Genomic DNA, 23,643 nt, shown 5'->3' with positions numbered 1-23,643 from the left:
CAATATTAACCTAAGTAAACTGGGTAATGTTAAGTATATATATTATAAGCTCTAGGACAGCCACTGAAAATATATCACAAAGAGGTATAGCTAAACACCAATAATAAGAAATTCTGAAAAATATTAGATTAACTCAAAAGAAGTCAGGGAAATAAAGAAACAGAGACACAAACAAAATCTTCAAAGTTGGGGTAGGGAAGAAAACTTGGGGCTGGGGAAAAACTAATAAAATTGTAGCTCTAAATTCAGAAAGAATGTTTATGTCCGACAAAGTTTCAGAATATATGAAGCAAACATTAACAGAATTGCAAGACAATTAAAATGCACAATCATGTTGCATGTTTTTTTTTACATCCTCTCTTAGCAGTTAGAAGAACTAAACAAACACCAGTAGACCTAAAATAATCATATGCAGTTTCTGCACGGAACACCAGATGGCACAGTAGTCACAGTGCTTGCAAAAATGGATGTGTACTTGAATATAGTGAAATATGCAGTTCTTTTATTATGTGAACATACCCTTTTTCTTCATTTATCTTAGTGCCAACAAAATGAACAGTGGTAATTAATGAAATAAACAGGAATCCTGCAATATGGTGCCGTAATACTCAGCCCATCCATAATAGGCATTAAATACATTTTTTTTTAATGAATATAATGTGGGGCTTTGAAGTTAAATCTGTGATTAAATTTTGAAACAAAAATTATTTTAAAATCTAATTATAAAAATACTGCTTTTACTAAGAGCAGTAGTTCTCAAACTTTTTGGTTTTAAACTCTCTGTACTCTTTTAAAAATTATTGTGGGCTCCAAAGAACTTTGTGATGGCCCTTTATGAGGAGCATTGATATTTACCTTTCAGAAATGAAAATTAAGAAATGCAAAGGATATTTTAAAGTTGAAAGTTAAAAATAAGCTCACTGTGTTATTAATAATACATATTTGTGAAAAATAAATACATTAAAAATTTAGTGAGAAATTTTGTATTTTACATTTTAGCAGATATTTTTACTGTATTGCTTAATAGATGACCACAGTAGTCTCATGTCACCTTTTCTATTTAATTTTATACACCTGTGAAAGAATGAGATTTAAAAAAAAATTCAGATAGCATCTTCATAATACTACCAAAAAGTTTTGGTCTCGGACCACCCAAAGAGTCTTGAGCTCCCTCAGGAGCCCCTGGACCATGCTTTAGACCACATGTGTCAAACACAAGGCCCGCGGGCCAAATCCGTCCCGCCAGGCCTTGCAATGTGGCCCGCACCGCGCTGTCATCACTGCACTCCGCTGCGTTTCCATCACAATGACAGTTTATGACTGTTCAGTAAACCATTCGGCCCGCGATTTAGGCTGGATTTTAGATTTTGGCCCCTTCTCTGATTGAGTTCGACACCCCTACTTAGACCCTGAATTACAAAATAGGGCAGAGGGAAAAAGAAAAGTTATTAGTGAGTATATGGCCTGAATCATGGAGATGCAGGTCACTCCTTGGTGGAGAGCTATTAGGTTCCTGTGTATGGTTACCTAACCTGAAAAGTAGTGGGAGCCTCAAATGCGGGATAGATTAAATAGGTAAGTACAAACTGTCACTTAAGTCTAACACTGTACTATCTCACATAGAGCTGGGGGTTGAGAATAAGTTGGAGCATGCTGTAATCCAGTTCTGAGTCCAGTTATCTGAAAAATGTGGTGTGACTCAGGTTCTATAGGTGGGAAAAGGCATTTTCTTCTATGCAGAGTTGGAATAATGCCTGAAAAAGAGCTCTCTGAAATTAGAATGTTCACATATGACTGATGAGAATGAATATTTTCTTGTAAGATGCCTGTGGTCTTTATCAGTAGCAGTTGGGATTTAAATTACAACAAATATAAAAAGTATATGTGAAAAACTAGAGGCAGCAGCTGCCAAGATGGAAAAGAGTTCTTTTTATGTAAAATGGGAACTTTAGTTTTCAGTCACTAAAGTAATATTGATCCTTAACTAGGTTTTTAAACAAACAATAAGCTCCTAGACACTGGTACTTCTCAAGCAGATTCTAGGTGACAGTCTGTTTGTAGCTTCAGTAGAGGGGAATCCTGTACTGGATGAGAGGTCAGACTTAAGACTATCATTTTGTGATTGAATTGGCAGTGTAAGTTTCTGACTGTACATAGCACTCAGTGGTAATTTTAAAATGGGTAATTTTTATTCTAAGAATTTATTTGAGAGTCAAAGTTTTAGACATATAATATAAAAGAGATAGTTTAGTGTGAAACTATTAAAACAGGTAGTACTAGTGCATTGCCTAAAGAACTCAGTATAGTGATTGTTCTGAATGTGTTTTCTGTTGCATAGCACCTCTGCTAGGCTGAATTAGCTATAAAATGTACCCCTGAATATTGCTAGAGCATTTAAAAATGATGTATTTAAACATTAGAGTATATGTTCCTAACTGAACTGTTGTATTTTAACTTTAATAAATTGCTGCTGCCCCTCCTCCACCTCCATCTCCTCCTTCTTCTTCCTCCTTTTTAAAAAAATACCATTTTTTCCTAGTTTCATTGAGATGTGATTGAAAATAACACTGTATAAATTTATTGTTTGGTAAAACTAAGTTGCTCTTCTTAGCATTAGTCAGTCATTTTATTGGATCTACTCCTGGTTAGAGTTTAAAAACAAAATGTAAAACAAAATAAAGTATTAGCAAAGAGAAGATAGCTAGACAGACTGACAGACTGACTCCAATAGATAGACAGACAATAGACTGACTCCCTAAATCTCCCTCTGCTACTAAAGTTCCCCCATGTAAATGAATTTAAAAGCACAATTCCTGATGTTTCATGAGTCTATTTTTGCCTGTTTCTTAATACTTGAGCATAATAAATAGGATATATTTTCAAAGATTTATTGGAACTTATATTTGTAATTTGTACAAGTTTTAAGAAGTTCATTTAGGATATTATTTCTCCTTGCTTTGACATAGGGTTTGTTTACAATGTTAGCCCATATATGGAGTATCATCCTGGTGGAGAAGATGAATTAATGAAAGCAGCAGGCTCAGATGGAACAGACCTTTTTGATCAGGTAAGATCTGATCAAAGACCTTTTTGATGACTTAAGATTACTGAAAGTAATCATTGTATTATAATGGGAAAGTATTCACAGATTCAGCAGTGTGATAGTTGTAGGAAAAAAATAAAATAGTTGCGTACATTTCAGATTAAGTAACAACAGTTCATTTAGGTTGCCTCTGAATTATTTTACTAAAATTTTAAAGATGATTTCAAATCTGTGTTTAGAAATCTACTCTTTTATAAAAAATTTTTAAAAATATGTTATTAATTTTTAGAGAGAGGGGGAAGGAGAAGGAGAGAGATACATATAGAAATATCAGTGAGAGAAAAACATGGATCAGCTGTCTCTTGCACTCCCCCCCCCCCCGTTGGGAATCAAGCTTACAACCTAGGCATGTGCCTTGACCAGGAATCGAATTGACAACCTCTTGGTGCATAGGTCAATGCTCAACCCTCGAAGCACATCTACTGAACTAGTTGTCTACTCTTAAGTGCTTATTGCCTCTGTTGGCAGTTGTTTACTCAGTTTTTATAAATTTTAATAATGATTATGACTGACTTATGGGAGGCAGTGATGATGAGAGGAAAGCAGAGATAGTGCTTTACACAGTATTGGATGCTCCAAAAATATTTGGTAAGTGAAATTTTAATTTATGTTAATAAATGAGTGTCTAATTATAATTACATATATTTTCTTTACATATTTTCTATTTTAGTATATATTTATTTGCTCAGGAACATACATAAAGATTCTGACATCAGAAGTATTTGACCTGATTATTTTAGTGATTACATAGTATTTTATCAAATAATATAATTTTCCTATACTGGTCTTTTATAATTGGACATTTAGGATGTTTCCAATATTTTGATGATATAAATAGTGCTGTGATGAGTATCCTGGTACTTGTATCTTTGTGTATGTACAAACATGCAAATATTTTTAAGTAAATTTCAAAATGAATGAAAGAGCTGCATTTTTTAAGGCTTTTATTGTATGTATATTGGGAAGGTAAGCTTCAGAAAAGTTGCTTAAATTAAATTCCCACTATAAGTCTGGCAACAAATACCCTAATTCATTTTCCTTTAAGTGACAGTCTTACTGTGTTCCTTTTCAAGAAAATGTCAGATGCTTGACTGAATAACAGCTTGTTTATAGGTTATTCTTTTTCTCCTAAGCCAGGAACAGTCTTTCAAGAAGAAAATTCACTTTAATTTGCAAATCAAACACTTGCCTAAGGGAATTTCTGCAGGGACATCATCTTATCTTATAGTAGAAGTGCTTTTGTGGACTTCCATTTTGTCACACAGAATATAGAAAAAACTTGTACTCAAGGGTTGAGATTTAAGAAAATTAATATTTTCTACCTCCTGAAAGATGTTAAATGAAACCCTGGGTCTGGTGAAGAATATGATTGAAATCACTACCTTAATTTATGCTAAGATGAAAGCAGCTTTATCCACCATTACACTTTTGACATTAGTGCCAATGTTAACACAGTGGAAAAGGCAAATTTTTTGTATATTTTGAAACTAATCGAGACCTCATGGATATCTGAAAGGGCATCAGAACCTCTAGGGTCTATAGACAACACTTTGGGAACATTGTTACCCTGTGTATGCTGCCTTCCCATCACTCCCTTGTTGGAAAATAATCTACTTCTTCATTTTTCAGAGCAGTGTAAAAATGTTTTGGTTTTGCTCAGAATAAAATCAGAGCATTTCATGGAGTTAATCATGTTGCTTTTCTGTCATTTCTATCCCATACCAGGTTCATCGTTGGGTCAATTATGAATCTATGCTGAAAGAATGCCTGGTTGGCAGGATGGCAGTGAAACCTGCTGTTCCCAAAGGTAAGTGGTGCCAGTGCTAAGCTGGCATTGATGTGTGACACACATGTACTTTTTTTTAACTTGGATTTCAACAAATAGATTTAAATAAATCACTATTTGTTCTCATTTTCACTGGCCGCTATAAAGGTTTTACTTTAGTTCTTCTTTAGAATAAAACAGTGACTAACTCTTCCTTTATAGTCAGGGATTCATCATTGATCTCTACTGGCCTGAGACTTATGGCAGAGAATATTATTAGATGGGCTAACTGTATAACTGTCCAAACTGGGACAGGTTTGATTCTGTTAGTACTTATGCTGGGATAACGTGGTGAATTGACTCTGACAACTCAGGGCATGTGTTCACTCTATAATCAGAACTCCTGGATGCAATAAGAACAGAGGATGAAACAGAGATGAAGTTAGACTAGAGGATGAAAATAGATTAAGTAGAAATAGAGAATGAAAACATGAAGTGGGAACAGAGAGTGAAACTAGATAAAATGGAAATAATAGGTGGAAAGAGACTTGCTGAGATGAGGATTTGTAGAGGTGGGGTGGGGGTGGGGAGACTGTGGATATATTGAAGAGGAATTTTATGTATGGCCTTTTCTCAATATCAGACCCCTGACATCATCATTTAGGTGGGGTCACCTGCCAGACATCAATGCTGGGGTATCCAGAATTGGCATTTTGTGGGCATCCGCACAGTTGGGCAGTGTAGTTTTCATTTTATCTGGTGGTTTCTAGTATGGCAGTGGTGAAATGCCCGCGTATCTAGGAAGGAAACAGAAAATCCAGCAGAGTCAGAATATAAAACATTAGAGGCCCAGTACACAAGATTCATGCACTGGGTGGGAGTCTCTCAGCCCAGCTTGTGCCCTTTCATAGTCTGGAAGCCCTCGCGGGATGTCCGACTGCTGACTTAGGCCCTCTCTGCAGTTGGACATCCTTAGCGCTGCTATGGAGGCGGACTGCTGTGCTTTCCAGTTATCAGCCTGGCTTGTGGTTGAGCGGTGCTCCCCTTTTGGAATGCACTGACCACCAGGGAGCAGCTCTTGAATTGAATGTCTGCCTCCTGGTGGTCAATGTGCATCATAGCAACGAGTCATTCCGCTGTTTAGTTGATTTGCATGTTACCCTTTTATTATATAGGATAATACTAGTGGATCCTTATTAAGCTAACTGTGATTTTTATATTCTATTGTTTTTAAAAAATATGGTTTATGCTTTAGAAAGATATCAATAAAGAATAAAAAAGGAAACTTTGAAAAGTTAAGCTTTAGTTACTGATAATTTCTTTACATTCTCTGGCAAAGATGAAAATGTTCTTACTCTTTGCCCTTATTCTAGTACTTTTCTGTCTTGGTAGCCACTAAGCCCCATGTGGCTATCTAGCACTCAAAATAAGCTTAGTCCAAATTGAGATGTGCTGAAAGTATAAAGTATACACTGCATTTAGAGAATACGTCTTATAATTTTTATATTGAGTATACATTGAAATAATAGTCTAGATATAGTATACTAAGTAAAGATATATTATTAAAATTAATTAATTTATTTTTACATTGCTAATAGACAATTAGAAATTATACTTGTGGCTTGCATTGCATTTCTTTTGGACATTCTTGATCATAAATGAACTTTTAAAAAAATTCACCATAAATCTCATTTCTAAAATCTCATATTTTCCAATGGTATAGTGCAGTCTCAGGAATGTTTCTTCTTTAATTTCTCATTGCTTTATCATGGTTTCTAATACTTTATGTTTTAGTTTTCACACCCACTCTCAAGCAGTTAATAACTATAATTCTCTTAGAGCCATGGATCCAGAGAATGCTTACGAGGTAGAAGAGGTGCTTAGAGCTGCTCTCACACCCTCAGTTTAAAAGTGAGGATTCTGCCGAAACTGGTTTGGCTCAGTGGTAGAGCGTCGGTCTTCGGACTGAAAGGTCCCAAGTTCGATTCCGGTTAGGAGCATGTATGTTGGCTGCGGGCACATCCCCGGTAGGGGGTGTGCAAGAGGCAGCTGATCAATGTTTCTCTCTCATTGATGTTTCTAGCTCTCTATCTCTCTCCCTTCCTCTCTGTAAAAAATCAATAAAATATATTTTAAAAATAAAATAAAATAAAAATAAAAGTGAGGATTCTGAGGCTTGTTTGTATATGGACATTTCCAAAGGTTAAAGTTATTTAATTATCTGCTTATACATAGTCAGTTTTCTTTTGACAGTGGGTTTTAACAGGGGTTGAGTTTGTACCTGGGAGATATTTGTCCATGTCTGGAGACATTTTGGTTGCCACAACTAAGCTAAATGCTCCTGGCATTCTAGTGGTTAGAGGAGAGGTTCAGGATGCTGTTAAGTACCCTATAATGCACAGGATAGATTCCCACAATAAAGAATTATCTAGCCCCCAATTGTAATAGTTTTGAAGTAGAGAAACCCTCATATATGAATTAGTTATTTATCCTTAAAAAATTACGTTATTAGTGGCATATGTCTGTGAGGTTGGTATGTAGCAAGACAGCATTGAATGGGCTGGAAGTTCAGCTCCTAAAGAGTCAGTGTTCTTTTCCTAAGAGCATCAGTTTCCTCATTGGCAAAATGGGGACAGTCCAGGGCTCAAGTGGGTGGGCAGAACACAAGCTCAGAGGCTAATGTTGGGGGAAGCAAGACCGTTACTAGTGGAGGAAAAGGGACAGGGTGTCATGATGAAATTGGCCTTTATTGAAGGAACAAATTTGTTATCTCAGGTTGCCTTAATTTGCTTTTGCTACTAAAGAGTCTCTTGTATTAATTTAATCCTGGGATTTTTCAGAGTGTGTATTTTGAACTATCCTATTTTTATTGTAATTCTAGTGGCAAACTGCTTCTAGGATAAGGAGTAATTCTAGACCTTCAAGTTTGAGAGATATATAACATTTAAAGATGATTCAGAAGATGATTTCAAAGATGAATAGAGGAAAGTTAAAGGTAAAGAGAATTAAGAAATATATAAATTATGAAATTTTATAAGATATGAGAAATGAGTATATAACTTTTGAAACAAAATCAAGAATTAGGCCTAAGTTGTGTTATGAGGAGTTCCATTTAAAGATAATAGAAGAAGTCTAGAGAAAAATGTAGAGCCAAAAAGTCTTCTGGCAAGGCTAAGCAGTGAAGGAACACGATGGTATGTTTTGGACTTTGTGATTGGTAACAAGACTAAACCTATATCTGATGGTTTCATGATATCAATCTTTTAGAGTCAGAAGAAAAAATGAGAAAGGTAGCTACATGATAAATGGAAAACATTCTGATATAAATGCTCAGTATATGTCTTCCTAAAATGTTTTTTTCAAGGCCTTTCTGACAAATGCCTGTATAGTTTTAAAATGTAGCTAAAATATTACTTCTTTAGTGGAGTCTTTCTAATTCCTTGTAAGTATAGATACCCATCCTCTGTAGGCTTCCATACCACCTTCTACATACATCTTTTATAGCATTTATCACATTGTATTAAAAAGAAAATAATGACATTTAAAAAAAATTTTTTAAATATATTTTATTGATTTTTACAGAGAGGAAGGGAGAGAGACAGAGAGCTAGAAATGTCGATGAGAGAGAAACATCAACCAGCTGCCTCTTGCACACCCCCTACTGGGGATGTGCCCGCAACCAACGTACATGCCCCTGACCGGAATCGAACCCTGGACCTTTCAGTCCGCAGACTGACCAACGCTCTACCCCTGAGCCAAACCGGTTTCGGCCATAATGACATTTTGATTTTAGTTAGATTTACTTAATTTTTGGGTAAATAGTACATTCACATGATTCAAGAATGAGAAGTGCCCTTGTCATACTTGTCTCCCATCTACCCTTCTCTCCTTCCATGCACACACAAAGGTAACCATATTACTACTTTTATTGTGAATCATTCCAAATTATCTTAATTCATGTAATAGGCAAACTATCTATATATTTACATTGCCCTAACTTTTTATCCAAATAGTTTCTTATTATGTCAGTACCCCTGTAAAGATGATGATCAACAGTATATGTTAAAAGAATGAGCATACTGGCAAAGCAGGGTTGTTGTTTCTTTTTTACCCCAGGCAGGGTGATCTGCCTGTGCCTCCACTTAGCAGAGGTGAACTAGATTGGGGTCACAATTAAAAGTGCTTACCTAGCCCCCTTACCAAAGAAGAGCAGGATGCTGGTAGGTCACATTGCTAGCCTTCCTAATGACCCCAAATTCTCCAGAAAGCAGAGATTCCAAGCAGAGTAATGCAGTTCATACAACATTATAAGAAAAGATAAATTCTCTTGGCCATGGAGCCAACCAAATGATAGAATTAGTTATCAAGACAGAATAAGAGATTCATAGTCAACAAAGTGTCTCATGTGACTAAAATGATCCAGATATAAATATGCTTATTAGCCAAAAATTTTTTTTTATTTCTGTGACTCACTTTTTGAAAAGAGCTGCAAAAGTAGACTAATGGAGTTTTTAAAGATAATTTAGATCATTTTTCTACTGATACTTTTTGTATTAAAAAAAGAACCAGGGAAAAATTACTAATTTATCAGGATCCAGAAAATTCTGACAGATTCAAATCAATTCAGATCAAGCAAGAAGTAAATACATATTTTTCAGTAGAAACTAATTACTTGGGCAATTTCTCAAAATCTGTGAGCCTCTTAGATAACAAGTTGTTTTACATGATAAATGAAATTCATCAAACTGCCAGCTGTGGGCACACTGAAAACAGATATACTTGTGATACTGCTGTGTGTTCTAAGATAAAACAAAGAATCACAACTACAATAGCAAAGACAGATGAAACTGATTGAATGAGAGTGACTAAACAGGGACATCAGCCGTTCCTTAAAATTATAATGACTAGATTTTTATCTGGCATTTGATCATAGCTCATTTTGAGGCATAGTCTAAATGGTTTTTAGGTCTTCTGTGTTTTCAGTGAGTATTAACTCTAGTAATGTTTTAGTTAGTGTGGTGCTAAGTTTCAGAAAAGATGGAGTCTAATTTTGGCTTTGCTGCTTAAGAGCTGTGTATTTTCAGTCATAAATAGAGTATCACATGATAATTTCCTATATGTTGTTAAGATTCCTTTCAGCTATGAAATTATTTTGGCAAATGGTGAAAATAAACAAAAAGGCTGGTCATCTGGCCCCCTTAAACATGAATATTTTATAACAGGTGTGTGAAAGGGAGGTTATTATGGGATTCTCTGGTTGATTGAAAATCAGAACATAAAAAAAATGTGAAAGCTTTGATTCAAGTTTCTTTTTCTATAAAACAAGGTATTATCACACTAACAAGTGATATCTTTCAACTTATTCCTTGGTATTTTGTGTTAACTTGTCATTCAGTTTTTTGTTTTTGTTTTTTAAACACTGGCAACTTGCTGAGGGTGTTATTTTGATCATATGGTATAACTCTTGTGAACATGCTATATAGATTGGTGAGTTGGCTCTCATCCTGAAAAACAATACCTGTTAAATTTTTTTCTGAGTTGTAACACTAATAATTGCATTTTATATACATGTGAAAGTCAAACATATTTTCAGCATTATGGCCATTTAAATTTGGAGTAACAGTGGTGATTTTAAATACTGACCTAGACAAAAAAGAAACATAATAAAGTGTCATCCTTTGGTTTGTTAATATATTTGTTTCATTTCTAGAATATAATCTATAAATTCTTATTAATTTTGACTAATTTAAAATATGGTAACCTGGGGAAAATGTGGGTTTTTATATACATTCTTTAAAAGTTAATCAGGATATTAGAAAAATAATCAAATAAGTAGATAAAAAGCCCAGTGAAATGCCTGGAGAGATGGCCTGCCAATCTTCAGAGAAGAAATTTGTTTGAAATGTGAGCCTTTATTTATCTCTCAGACCTTAAAAGAAAGCCCTTCAAAAAAAAGGGCTGATATCTTTAAGTCAATAATATTAACTGACTGGAGGCTTGGTGCATGAAAATTCATGCACATGGGTGGCGGGGTTGGGGGGAGGGTCCCTCAGACCAGCCTGCGCCCTCTTACAGTCTGAGACCCTTGGGGAATGCCCACCTGGTGGCCTAGACCTGCTCCCTGAGAACAGATGTCTAAAAGAAATAATCATATCCTTGGGTAAGGATTTTTTAAAAAGGTAATTTTTCAATAGCATGAAAATTCATTGCTGGTGGGGCTGAGGAGACTGGGGACTCTGGCAGCAGGCATGTGGAGGGGTTGGACCCGCCTGGGGGCCGGCCCACTGTGCAGCATACCTGCAACCCCTTCCCCCTTCCCCAGCAGGGCTGAGGGGATTGGGCGCAGCTATCTTGTGGGTATGGGCTCCGCCATCTTGCAAGAACTTGATGGGCAATTAGCATATTACCTCTTTATTATATAGGATATTCTTTTTGGTATTATAATATTCTTATCTGACTTTTTTTCTAAATCACTGTACAGACTATCATGAGGAAAAGAAAGTCTTAAATGGTAAGTTATACATTTATAGCGAAAAATGAATCATACTCATTTGATAATATATAATATTGCTTTATAGAATTACCTGGGGTGTTCAGATATATTTTAAGATATAAACTTAAAGGATTGACAGAACTCTATAGATCCCATATTCCAGCCATTACTCTTCTAGCAGTCCCCTCTATAACATCCCTGAACGTGTGTTCATCTGTCCTCCAGCTTGAAGACTTGTAGTCATTAGGAAGCAAAACTGAACGAGTCACCTCCCTCGGCCATGTGAGGTCAATTCCAGTATTTACGTACAGATGCTCATAGCCTGTTAACCCACTCTTCTCTAGCTGGGCTCAGCAACAGTGCCTTCTTCAGCCATTCAGTATGACTTGGAATTATGACTGAACTATATTAATGTATGTTTGGTAATAGGGTTATTTTTCCTCTTTGCATAAGAAAGTTTTAGAAATTCAGCTAATAAGGTAAATTGCCAGGTGAGTTATTTGTATATAAAAAAAAGCCTAAGTGGCCATCCGACCATCCAACTGGTAGCTATGATGCACACTGACCACCAAGGGGCAGACGATCGATGCAGGAGTTGCCAAGCTGCGGTGACACCCGGAACCAGAGAGGAGGGAGCCTGATTCCGGGCTACATCACTCAAGAACCACCCTCTCGCAGTCCGGGACCCCTTGGGGGATGTCGGAGAGCCAGTTTCAGCCTGATGCCTGCAGGCCAGGCCTCCAGTGTTTTTATAAGTAGAGAAAATAGTCTGTACTGTAGACTAATGTGTGCAGTTTGCAATGTAACAACCAAAGTTGCTTATCCAATAGTATAACACTGCATAAATGAGGCACTGATCTTAAATTTCATCTGATGATTGGCTCTTCTGTAATTCTATACAAACAACCTTCACTTAAAGACTAATTACTGATGGACTAGGCATTTCATTTCCTGCCACAGAACCTTTACTTTCTTATTGCCCTGTTTTGGATGCACTGCATTTACCTACTATACAGTTAAAGATGGCCCTAAAAATGGACTATAACATACCAGTGGCCTGGCTAGCACAGTTACTTCTTCAGACCTTAGATCTCTGAGATTGTTATACACACACATATACATGCATGGGCGAGCAAGTAAGTTTACACTTATAAGGAAAAATTATAATAATAATACAAGAATAAACTTTGTTTCACCTACTCACAAATGTAAACCTACTTTTGCTGTATTAGCTGCCTCTCATGTTCAGCTCATTTAAGTCTTGGTGGTAGGTGTATGTATTTGTAGATGTGATCTACCTGCCTTCTAAGTCTTTATTCATACAGTTGTTTAAAATTCTGAATGGAATAGACTACTATAGTATTCCATTAGAGACTTGATCCCTTCAATTTGATATCAGTCCATTAATCAGAATGGAGAGGAATAATATCTATTCAGTCCAACTTGCTTTATCTAACTATTTTACTCCACCTCACATTAATCTCAGATTCCTTCAACTTATCCCAAGGATATAATGTGTAAAGTGTGTATTATTTGGCCTATGGCATTATTCTGTTCTAATAATTTATATGTGTATGGTACTATGTAGTTTTTAAGATCTTTTTATTCTGTTTATGGTTTCTTCTTATAGAAATTCTTATATTGTGATGTGTTTATTTATATAAGAGACCTCCAAAAGATTATATATATATATATATATATATATATATATATATATATATATCTTTTTAAAAATAAACCTTTATTGTTCAGATTATTACGCTTGTTTCTCTTCCCCCTCCCCATAGCTCCCCTCCACCCAGTATTCACCCTCCCCCGTGCCTTTATGCCCCCCCCCCCACTGTCCTCATCCATAGGTGTACAATTTTTGTCCATTCTCTTTCCGTGCCCCCCCCCACATCTCCTCCCCCCACCCCCAGAATTGTCAGTCCACTCCCTTTCTGTGCCACTGATTCTATTATATTTACCAGTTTGTTCTGTTTATCAGATTTTTTACTCACTTGCTTTTTAGATTCATTTGTTGATAGATATGTGTTTGTTGTCACTTTGTTGTTCATAATTTTTATCTTTACCTTTTTTCTTCTTCTTCCTCTTCTTAAAGAATACCCTTCAGCATTTCATATAACACTGGCTTGGTGGTGTTGAACTTCTTTAGTTTTTTCTTATCTGTGAAGCTCTCTATCTGACCTTCAATTCTAAATGATAGCTTTGCTGGGTAGAGTAATCTTGGTTGTAGGTCTTGGTATTCATTACTTTGAATATTTCTTGCCACTCCCTTCTGGCCTGCATAGTTTCTGTTGAGAAATCAGCTGACAATCTTAAGGGCACTCCTTTGTAGGTAACTGCTTTTCTCTTGCTGCTTTTCATAATCTCTCTTTGTCTTTTGCCTTTGGCATTTTAATTATAATGTGTCTGTGGTCTTCTTTGGATTTCGTTTGTTCGGGGTTCTCTATGCTTCCTGGACTGTAAGTCTATTTCTTTCATCAGGTAGAGGAAGTTTTTCTGTCATTATTTATTCAAATAGGTTTTCTATATCTTGCCCTCTCTCTTCTTCTGGCACCCACATAATTCAGATGTTGGTACCCTTGAAATTGTCCCAGAGGCTCCTTACCCTATCTTCATATTTTTGGATTCTTTTTTCTTTTCCATTTGGGTGTTTTTTGTTTCTCTTCAAATCTTTGACTTGATTCTTGGGATCCTCTGTTCTGCTGTTGGAGCTCTGTATATTATTCTTTATATCAGTCAGTGTATGCTCAATTTCTAGTTGGTCCTTTTTCATATCCTTGAGAGTCTCACTAAAATTTCTCAGAGGTTTCTAGAAGATTAATGAGTAACCTTGTAACTGTGGTTTTGAACTCTATATCTCTTAATAAAATATCTTTTAGGGCTTCTCAAAAAATTTTCATTTTTTCTTGTTTTTACCATCTTAGAAAGAATATATTTTGATTTATTGTAGTCTTATCTCTTTTATTATACCTGTAGTTTTGTGGTAGAGCATTCTTCTTTAGGCTCACTAATTGCTTCATATCTTTGGCCTTATGTCATATATCCGACTTCCTTTGTTTATCTGAAAATTAAGTGTATTCTGCAGTGTTCCATGGGATGAGATGGTCACTAAGTGAAGGAGGCCTGAATTCAGGGCTCTCAGTCAGCCTCATTCTAAAAATATGGCTGTTTGACACCTGTGCTTGCACTTAAGCTTGTGTTTCAACAGATTTTCCAACTAAAAAGCATCTTGAAAATCTCTAAACTAGTTTGTCTTTAAGGCACCTCCCAACTCTAACTTTATATAAATACTGTGACTTCTAATTTGAGAATTTCAAGGAACTAAACATTACTTTCCTTTGAGAAATAATATATAATCAATGTAGTGATTTTCAAAAGTCTTAGCAGCAGTACTCTTTTTCCAAAGAAAATTTTATAGATACAACGCATTCCTGTTGTTGAAGGAAAATATTTCATGTTTACAGAATCTACAGAATTCTTCCATGCCTCAAAGTTTTCCAGTACAACTTGAAAACCACAGCTTTAATGGATGTTTAGAATGTTTTATTGATGTATACCCAAAAGAAGGACTGAAATGGAAAAAAACAATACCACATGTCAGTGAGGTTTAAAACAACTGAAAAATGTAAATTGGTACAACCACTTTAGAAAACTGTTTAGTATCTACCAAAGCTAAGCATATGCAGACCATATACCTACCAGAAATGTGGATATATGTTTTTTTAAAATGTACATGTACAATATTTATAAGAGCACTTTGCATAATAGTGAAAACTGCCCAAATGTCTGTCAACAGGAAAATGAATAAATTTTGGTACATTTATACAGTGTAATAAATACTACTCATTAATAGAAACAAACTACTGAGGCATTCAACAGCATGGATAAAACCTCAGAAAGCTCCAAGTTTGATTTATTGCTATCAATCAATTTGACATAAGGACTATAATGTCTATAATGCTGGACAAAAAAAAGTCAGATCAAAAGAGAACATGTCATATGATTCCATTTTTAGAAAGGTCAAATAGAGGTATAATATAATCATGGTAAAAGATTGATTGCCTTTGGAAGGGTGGTGGTCAGGGTGCTGGGTACAGGGTATATTTACTTTATGAACATTTATTGAGTAGTACATCCGTGATTTTTGTCCTTTTATAATGTTTCAATAAGAAGTTTACTAAAAGGTTAAAATAAAGAAAAGTGCTGCATTGATGAACTGTGGCTATTTTGTTTGTTTTCTTTGTGAAGGCATGCTTCCCAAGAGCCAAGTGCCAGATGCACTTGCCAAAGAAGGCCCAGTTTCTCCAAGGTATGCATTCTTGTTTTACTCTTTCAAAATTAAATCAGTTTTAGACCAAAAATATTTTCAGACATTAAAAAATAAAACAGCGATGGGTTTGATTTATTGCTTACTATATTAGTCATGTTTCTTGGACACAAGAACTTTCTTTATCAGACATTATTGGAGAATCACCTATTCTGTAAATTTGACTTTTTAATATAACTAAAGTTTGATTCATTTTAACCTTTATCGGACGAAAGGGGACTTTAGTTCCCGGCAAAGAGTGGTTAAAAGATAACTTTAATACATTTTCTTTATAAATGTTTTTACTTTTCATAAATAACTCAAAAATTAGATAAGATAGAGGCAAAAAAGTAAATGCCTGCAGAGCTGAATTTAAATGCCCAAAAAGCTCTGGCCGGGAGACCCCACTATGGGAATTTGAATGCCATCTTTTAAAGGTTAAATACCAACACTTTAATAAGACTATAAAAATATTTTTATAATAAAATATACATTTATGGTAGGAAACTTGGAAAATGCAGAGAAATACAAAAGAAAATGATAAAAATCGCTGAAACCGGTTTGGCTCAGTGGTAGAGCGTCGGTCTGCGGACTGAAAGGTCGCAGGTTCGATTCCGGTCAGGGGCATGTATGTTGGTTGCGGGCACATCCCCGGTAGGGGGTGTGCAAGAGGCAGCTGGTCGGTGTTTCTCTCTCATCGACGTTTCTAGCTCTCTATCTCTCTCCCTTCCTCTCTGTAAAAAATCAGTAAAATATATTTTAAAAAAAAAATGATAAAAATCAATTGTCAATACCATCAACCTTAGATATATGGTCTTAATATTTGGTTTATTCCTCCCAGTTTGATTCATATAATACCTACTTCAATATTATTCACTCTTGAAAATGTTAGTATTATGATATATTCTATGCCCAATTTCCTATGTTATTAAATATTTTATAAAAGCATTTTTGTCTGCATTTTTATTATATGACCGTACCATAATTTATTGAACTATTCTGTTCTTTGTATATCTAATTTATTATACATTTTTAATAGAAATCTTTCAAAATGTATTTAACACCAACAGTCTTAATAAATTAAGCAATTCACATATATATATATATATATATATATATATATATATATATTTTTTTTTTTTTTTTTTTTTCAAATGTCCTCAGGGTTATTTATGTTCTTTGTAGTTTTTTCTCTTTCTGCCTTTCTCCCTATCATTGGTCTATATTATATAGCAGCATCCTCCTATAGTTGTTAAATTATTTCATATGCAATCTTCTACATTATTTTATATATTTTAAGGCCCTAAGGATACTTCCTCTAGGATTTATTTATGGGTGCCTGCATGTAGGTAATAAGTTCAAAACACTAACAGTTTGATTAACATCTGTTTACAAAGCAGAAGACTTAGTTTTACCTTAAGTTTTACTGTTTACTCAATAAACCACCTTGAAGAATTAATTTCTTGAGTAATAATATTTGTGACAGGGAGGAATAAAGGTAATTATAAGCATGTAGATTTTGTTATGTTCCTTAAAAAAATATTGTGTTTTGTTTGTTCTGATGAAAGAAGATTTTAGTAAGGAGATGTATAACTTTTATAAAAAGTGTCTTGTCAGAAATACCTGTTTGTGTCTTTTTTTTTAAATCCAAGTTGAAACATGGAAGTATAGGTACCGTATTTTTCGGACCATAAGACGCTCCGGACCATAAGACGCACCAGTTTTTAGAGAAGGGAAATGAAGAAAAATGATTCTGAAACAAATAGTGTCCTAAAATATTTTATGTGCATTAAAACCCAACATCACAGTCATAAACACATGTAATCAACCCTGTAAAGTAAACAGCAGCATTTAGAAGCATTTTAGAGCCGGGCAAGCACACAGAGACCACACAGAGCCGGGCAAGTAAAAAAACTTTTTTTTTAAAGTATATGTGTAGGCTATATTTGGACCATAAGACGCAGGGACTTTTCCCCCCCACTTCTGGGAGAAAAAAAGTGCGTCTTATGGTCCGAAAAATACGGTATTTTAAATTTGGAAAAAATGATCAGTTATATAATGGTAAGACCACTAGGATTATTTAGGAAAAAAAGTTTACCTAGAGAATGTATTTCTCACCATAGATTTTAGCTATTTTAATGTTAATGCACATGATTATTAATATAATAATTCTTTTTTTAATATTTTACAGCTATGACTGGTTCCAAACAGACTCTTTAGTCACCATTGTCATATATACTAAACAGAAGGTAAACATATCTTTAAAATCGAAAAAAGATAAGTGTTAACTATATGCCAGGTACTTTCCTAAGCACTTTTCTTATATTAACTTATTTACCTATCACCATTTATCTCTATGAGGTAAATACTTTTGTCATTTCTGCTTACAGATAAAGAAACAAAGAGAGATTAAGTTATTTACCTAAAGTCACATAACACGTGGCAGATCTAGCATTTTGAACCCTTGCTGGCTAGCTCCATTGCATATGTTCCTAACAACCACACTATAGCCTCTCAGAAAAAACTAGACTAGAAGCATTATAAATGCTTTTCTATTATTTTTTTTTTTAGCAAGGATGGCAAAGTAAGAATCCCACTTAACTTCACCATGAGAACTAATTTCCTGACCATAAATTAGGATTTGAAAGACAGGAGAGACTATGCAGTGGCTTAGAATAGGTAAACCACTAATGGGGTTCAGATGCCCTCTTGAAATTAAAATTCAGGACATAACTCATTCAACATCTCTTGAGCACCTACATTATTTGCAGTGCTCTCTTAGATGTCAGAGATCTAATAATATGCCAGATACGTAGAGACTTGGCTTTTATTGGGTTTATAGTTCAGTTGGGAAATCAGACAAATAATCAGGCAACTTACATTATTTCCATACACATCCTCCAGCAACTGACAAGGTCCCACACTTGAGAAACCCTGTGGATTTAAAGACAAGTTCTAGCAGCTAGGAGTTTCTGAGAATCCATGCTAATTCTGTGGTAGCAAAACCACATCTGAGCCCGTGAGTTCCTCTGACTCCTACAACAGGACTTGACCATTCCATAAGAGCCACCAGCCTCTGCCTGATACAGCCAGGAGTGCCACAGGCACAGCTTGTCCTGCCTTCCACTCCCCCTCATTATTGTCTCATTGCAAAACCAATAGGGAAGCGCCTAAGGAAGCTGGGGTTTACTGCCATTGGTAATATCAGTGAGGCACAGACGACTGTGTTATGTGTTCAGTGTAGGGTATAAATCAACAATTCTCAACCTTTTCATTTCATTGCACACATTAACTACTAAAATTCTGCAGCACACCAAAAAATATGCAATTTTTTTTTGCCAATTTAACAAAAAATGGATATAATTTTTTACACTGAACGGCTATTGTGTTGGTTGCTGTCATTTTTATTTTATTTTATTTGACAGTTTACGGGAAAAGAGATCCATAGTAGCCCTGCCTAAATAGTCAGGTATTGCATTTTTAAGTTTTTTATTGAATTAATTGGAGTGACATTGGTTCACAAAACCATACAGATTTCAAGTGCACACACAATTCAGTAAAACGCCATCTGCACACTGCATGGTGCACCCACTACCCCAGCATACACTTTGCCTCTTTATCCCCCAGCTCTTTGCCTAGGCCCCACCCTCCTCTCTCCCTCTGGCTGTCCCCATACTGTTATCTGTCTGTGTGCTATGCATATGTTTTTTGTTTAATCCTCTCACCTTCTTTCATCTAGTTCCCCATTCTCCTGCCCTTTGGCAACTATCAGTCTGTTCCATGTATCTATGCCTCTGTTTCTATTTTTGGCTAAGTTCAAGTGTAGGTATTACATCTTTTAAAAATTCTTTTGGCCTGGCTTGTGTTTCTCAGTATTTTTTTTTTTTTCCCTAAGGTGAAGAAAAGGGAAGGGTAAGAGGTCCCCAATTAGATTCCTGGTGAGGGCACATGCTTAGGTTTCGGGCTCCATCCTTAGTAGGGGGTATGCAGGAAGCAGCTGATCAATTATTATTATTGATGTTTCTATCTCTCCCTCTCCCTTTCTCTCTGAAATAATAAAAATGTATATATTTTTAAAAGTATACTTGTAGAAGTTTGGCAAAAATCTTTTAATCTTTCTCTTTTTGCTTTCTATTTAAGGATGTCAATTTAGATTCAGTAATAGTTGATCATCAGTATGATTCCTTTAGAGCAGAAACTATCATCAAGGATTATTCATATCTTATACATATTGGTAAGTACTTTATGCTTTATTAGTGGAAACAATTCCAGTGTCCTTTACATATGCTTGGTCTGAAGTCTAGGTACTAAGTATTTACCTTCAATTATTTTTTAATCCTCACCCAAGGGTATGTTCTTTTTATTGATCTTTTTTTTTTTTTTTTTTTTTTTTTTTTTTTAGAGAGAGAGAGAGGAAAGGAGGGGGGGGTGGGGAAAGAGAGCAAAATATTGACAAGAAAGAGAAACTTCAATCAGTTGCCTCCAGTATGTGCCCTGACCAGGGATCAAACCCAAAACCCAGATATGTGCCCTGACTGGGAATTGAGCCTGCAACCTTTTGGTGCACAAGATGATGTTCCAGCCAACTTAGCCACCCATCCAGGGCTATCTGCTATTATTTTGGTTTAATATTTAATATGCTATCATTTGGGTTTATCATTTTTATCACTTTTTTTCTTGGTATTTCTTTCTATTAATGAAATTGCTAGCAACTGGCAGTATAACCTCACCTTTCCCAAATTTAAGTAATTAGTTGTAATCAAAATAAATAATAATATGAAATATTTGTTGGCTCAGCTTTGTAAGACTCTTCTGGACACCTACAAACTAATCTCTGGAAGCCTATGTGTCACATGCTTCTAGGAGGCATCCGTCACTGGGTGCAGGTTTCATCGGCCTGGTTCTTAACCTCTGGTCTCAAAGAAGTCAAGCTACACTGAAGCAGCATGGGCTGCAAGGTTGTATTATATCCCTCCGTGGTCAGAGACCAATTGTACCATTCACTTCTGTCTGGTTTGAAAGATTACAGATCTATCAAAAGACAGAAAATCAGGACTGAAATCTGGAATAAAAGATACCAGATTCTGACTCCATTTTTGACCCATAACGAACTTGACTCTAGGATTTCACTCTCTTCTCCTTTTATGAAGATGATATTCTAATTAGAAGGTAGTCATGAAATAAACAAAACAACAGCAAGAAGAAAATAATCTTGGTAATTGGTTTAAGCATGAATTCTTATGTAAAGAACCTTTCATTTACTTTTGTAAAACACAGACTGAAGTTCTCTAGATCTCAGCTGACTCAGGATTCTGCTTGTTGCTTTGTTAGTGAAGAGCCTATCGTCCTGAATTTGGTCAGAGTTGATAAATGTCTTTTTCTTTCTTATTTCCTTTCATTTATTAATCAAAATCAAATCTTTCTCCTAGAAATGTGTCCTATCCTGCCTAAGTCTAATATAAATTGCCTCTTAAGGGAGATGTCTAGAAAACACTTAGATGTCTAGAAAAGTATACATTATTTATTAGCACTGTCATAATTTTTCTTTAAATGAAACCTCTGTGTCAGCATCTATTATGCTTCAAATATTATGGCTAATAGTGTTCACACTGCATGTAGCTAGCATATCTCTGCACATTTATTAAAAAAGAAACAAAAATTCCACATTCAAAAATATGAAACTCTTAGTTGGTAATATTGGATCAGAAAACTAAAATAAGGTAAAATTTTAAGTTTCAGATACCATATTATCACAGTGAAATCTAGAGCAAATGTTAATAAAAAATATTTCTTGCATCTCCTTCTTCTGGAATGTAAGTTCCAGGGATTTTTCTGTTTCACCAATGGCTGTGCCCATGACACCTAGAAAGTTCATGGCACACACAGATGCTCAGTAAACTCTCTTCAATAACTAGAGCATTCAGCTTTAGAGAACAACGAGAAAGGAGAAGCCGAGCTAACCTGGTCTGGCCCATGTTCACATGTGCATGTGTACACCCTGAGCATGCGTGCACTCCTTGCTCCCTCCCCTGCTCTCTTCTTGGTTTGTAGAGTCATCAGTCTGGGACCCACACTTGGAGTAGTTTAGGTTACCACCTGTGAGCAATTGAGCGTTCACTCTTTAATTAATAGGGAGAGAATTAAGCAAAATTGAGAAATGTATGTAGTATGTTTAAATGATTTGACTCTACATGTTGGTTGTATACAATTCCTTTCTTTTTTTTTCTTTTTTTTAAATATATTTTATTGATTTTGTACAGAGAAGAAGGGAGAGAGATAGAGAGTTAGAAACATCAATGAGAGAGAGTCATCGATCAGCTGCCTCCTGCACACCCCCTACGGGGGACATGCCCGCAACCAAGGTACATGCCCTTGGCCGGAATCGAACCCGGGACCCTTCAGTCCCCAAGCCGACGCTCTATCCATTGAGCCAAACCGGTCTTGGCTACAATTCCTTTCTATTGGTCTCTCAGAATTTGTCTTATTTATCTTGAGAGATTTGAAATAGAGCATAAAAGAACCATTTAAATGATTTTCATGAATTGTGTGAATTAGTTTTTCCCCCCTATTTTTTCATATTCAATATTATTCTGTATTAGTTTCAGGTGTACAATATAGTGGTTAGACAATCATATACTTTACAGAGTGATCACCCTAATATTTCAAGTAATTCCCCTGGCCCACACATAGCTATTACAATATTGTATTTTCCCCCCCATTCACCTCTCCCTGGCCACTCCCACTCACCAGCACATGCCCTCACCTCCCTACTGTCTGTGTCCATTGGTAATGCTTATATGCATGCATACAAGTCCTTTGGTTGATCTCTTAGCCCTGCCCTCTCCCCTGCCTTCCCTCTGGGGTTGATAGTCAGTTTGATGCTTCTCTGTCTCTGGACCTATTTTTGTTCATCAGTTTATGTTCACTATATTCCACAAATGAGTGAGATCATGTGATATTTATCTTTCTCCGATTGGCTTATTTCATTTAGCATAATGCTCTCTAGGTCCATCTATGCTATTGCAAATGGTAAGAGTTCCTTTTTTACAGCAGCATAGTATTCCATTGTATAGATGTACCACAGTTTTTTAATCTATTTGTCTGCTGATGGGCCCTTAGGTTGTTTCCAAATCTTAGCTATTGTAAAATGTGCTTCTATGAACATAGGGGTGCATATATCCTTTCTGATTGGTGTTTCTGATTTCTTGGGATATATTTCTAGAAGTGGCATTACTGGGTTTTAACTAAATATATAAATTTTCTTTTTCAGAGCTAAGCCATGCGATTCAAGAAGATTTTTCTGGTATGCTTTACTAAAAAATAATTATGTATATACATACTTATACACATATGCACATATATACATACATATGATGGAGGGGGAAATTATCATTTGTTTTATTTTTCATATTTATATTCCTGTGTCAAAATAAAGATGCAATATTTTTTAGATAAACAAATGCATTAATTTTTAAACATATTCTCCCTCTGATTTCAGGCCCCATCTCCCTTTTTTCTTTCCCCTTGTTCCTTCTGTCACTTTACTCTTCCCTTTTCTTCTCCTTAGGAAAGAAAATTGTCTGCCTTTTATTTTTCCTCCCTCCCTTCCTCCTTTTCATTATCTCTGCCCTACTCCTGACATTCAGCTTGTAGAAATGTTCTAGACTAGATAAATTTTTCTTTTTTGAATGTTTAATGTTGATAAAGTCTATTAAATTGTAAATATTGCTGCCTATAAATATACAATGTGGATTTTACACAGCTATTTAACAACAAAAGACTAGTTATAGAGTGGTCCATTCAATGGCTGATTTGTATATATCAGCCCTCTCCTTTTTTTTATATATGGTAAGTAGTTGCCATGGCTATATTTGAGCTTGTATAAAAATTAGCAATACATATTAGTTTTGTCCTTGATGAATTAATTTGAAAAAAGTTAATCTAAATTTAAAACAAATTAAACCTGGCTG

General features: G+C 35.4%; 1 protein-coding gene across 9 annotated transcripts in view; it reads left to right on the top strand.

Annotated features, from left to right (window-relative positions):
* The window catches only part of LOC118705585 (cytochrome b5 reductase 4), a 53,085-nt gene that overhangs the window by 9,375 nt on the left and 20,067 nt on the right, over window positions 1–23,643 (top strand). For 5 of the 9 annotated variants that reach the window (XM_036414475.2, XM_036414474.2, XM_036414472.2 and 2 more), the window contains exons 3-10: window positions 2,967–3,067; window positions 4,829–4,910; window positions 11,350–11,379; window positions 15,616–15,676; window positions 17,865–17,922; window positions 19,814–19,907; window positions 22,670–22,702; window positions 22,944–22,976. In XM_036414475.2, coding sequence (XP_036270368.1) covers window positions 2,967–3,067; window positions 4,829–4,910; window positions 11,350–11,379; window positions 15,616–15,676; window positions 17,865–17,922; window positions 19,814–19,907; window positions 22,670–22,702; window positions 22,944–22,976 — 492 coding nt within the window. The remainder of the gene's footprint in view (window positions 1–2,966; window positions 3,068–4,828; window positions 4,911–11,349; window positions 11,380–15,615; window positions 15,677–17,864; window positions 17,923–19,813; window positions 19,908–22,669; window positions 22,703–22,943; window positions 22,977–23,643) is intronic. The other 4 variants (XM_036414476.2, XM_036414473.2, XM_036414470.2 and 1 more) reach the window with 2 other exon arrangements.

Source organism: Pipistrellus kuhlii, unplaced genomic scaffold, assembly GCF_014108245.1.
Source record: "Pipistrellus kuhlii isolate mPipKuh1 unplaced genomic scaffold, mPipKuh1.p scaffold_m20_p_5, whole genome shotgun sequence".
In the NCBI taxonomy this organism is placed as follows: Eukaryota; Metazoa; Chordata; class Mammalia; order Chiroptera; family Vespertilionidae; genus Pipistrellus; species Pipistrellus kuhlii.
This window is presented reverse-complemented; position numbering and strand designations above follow the sequence as displayed.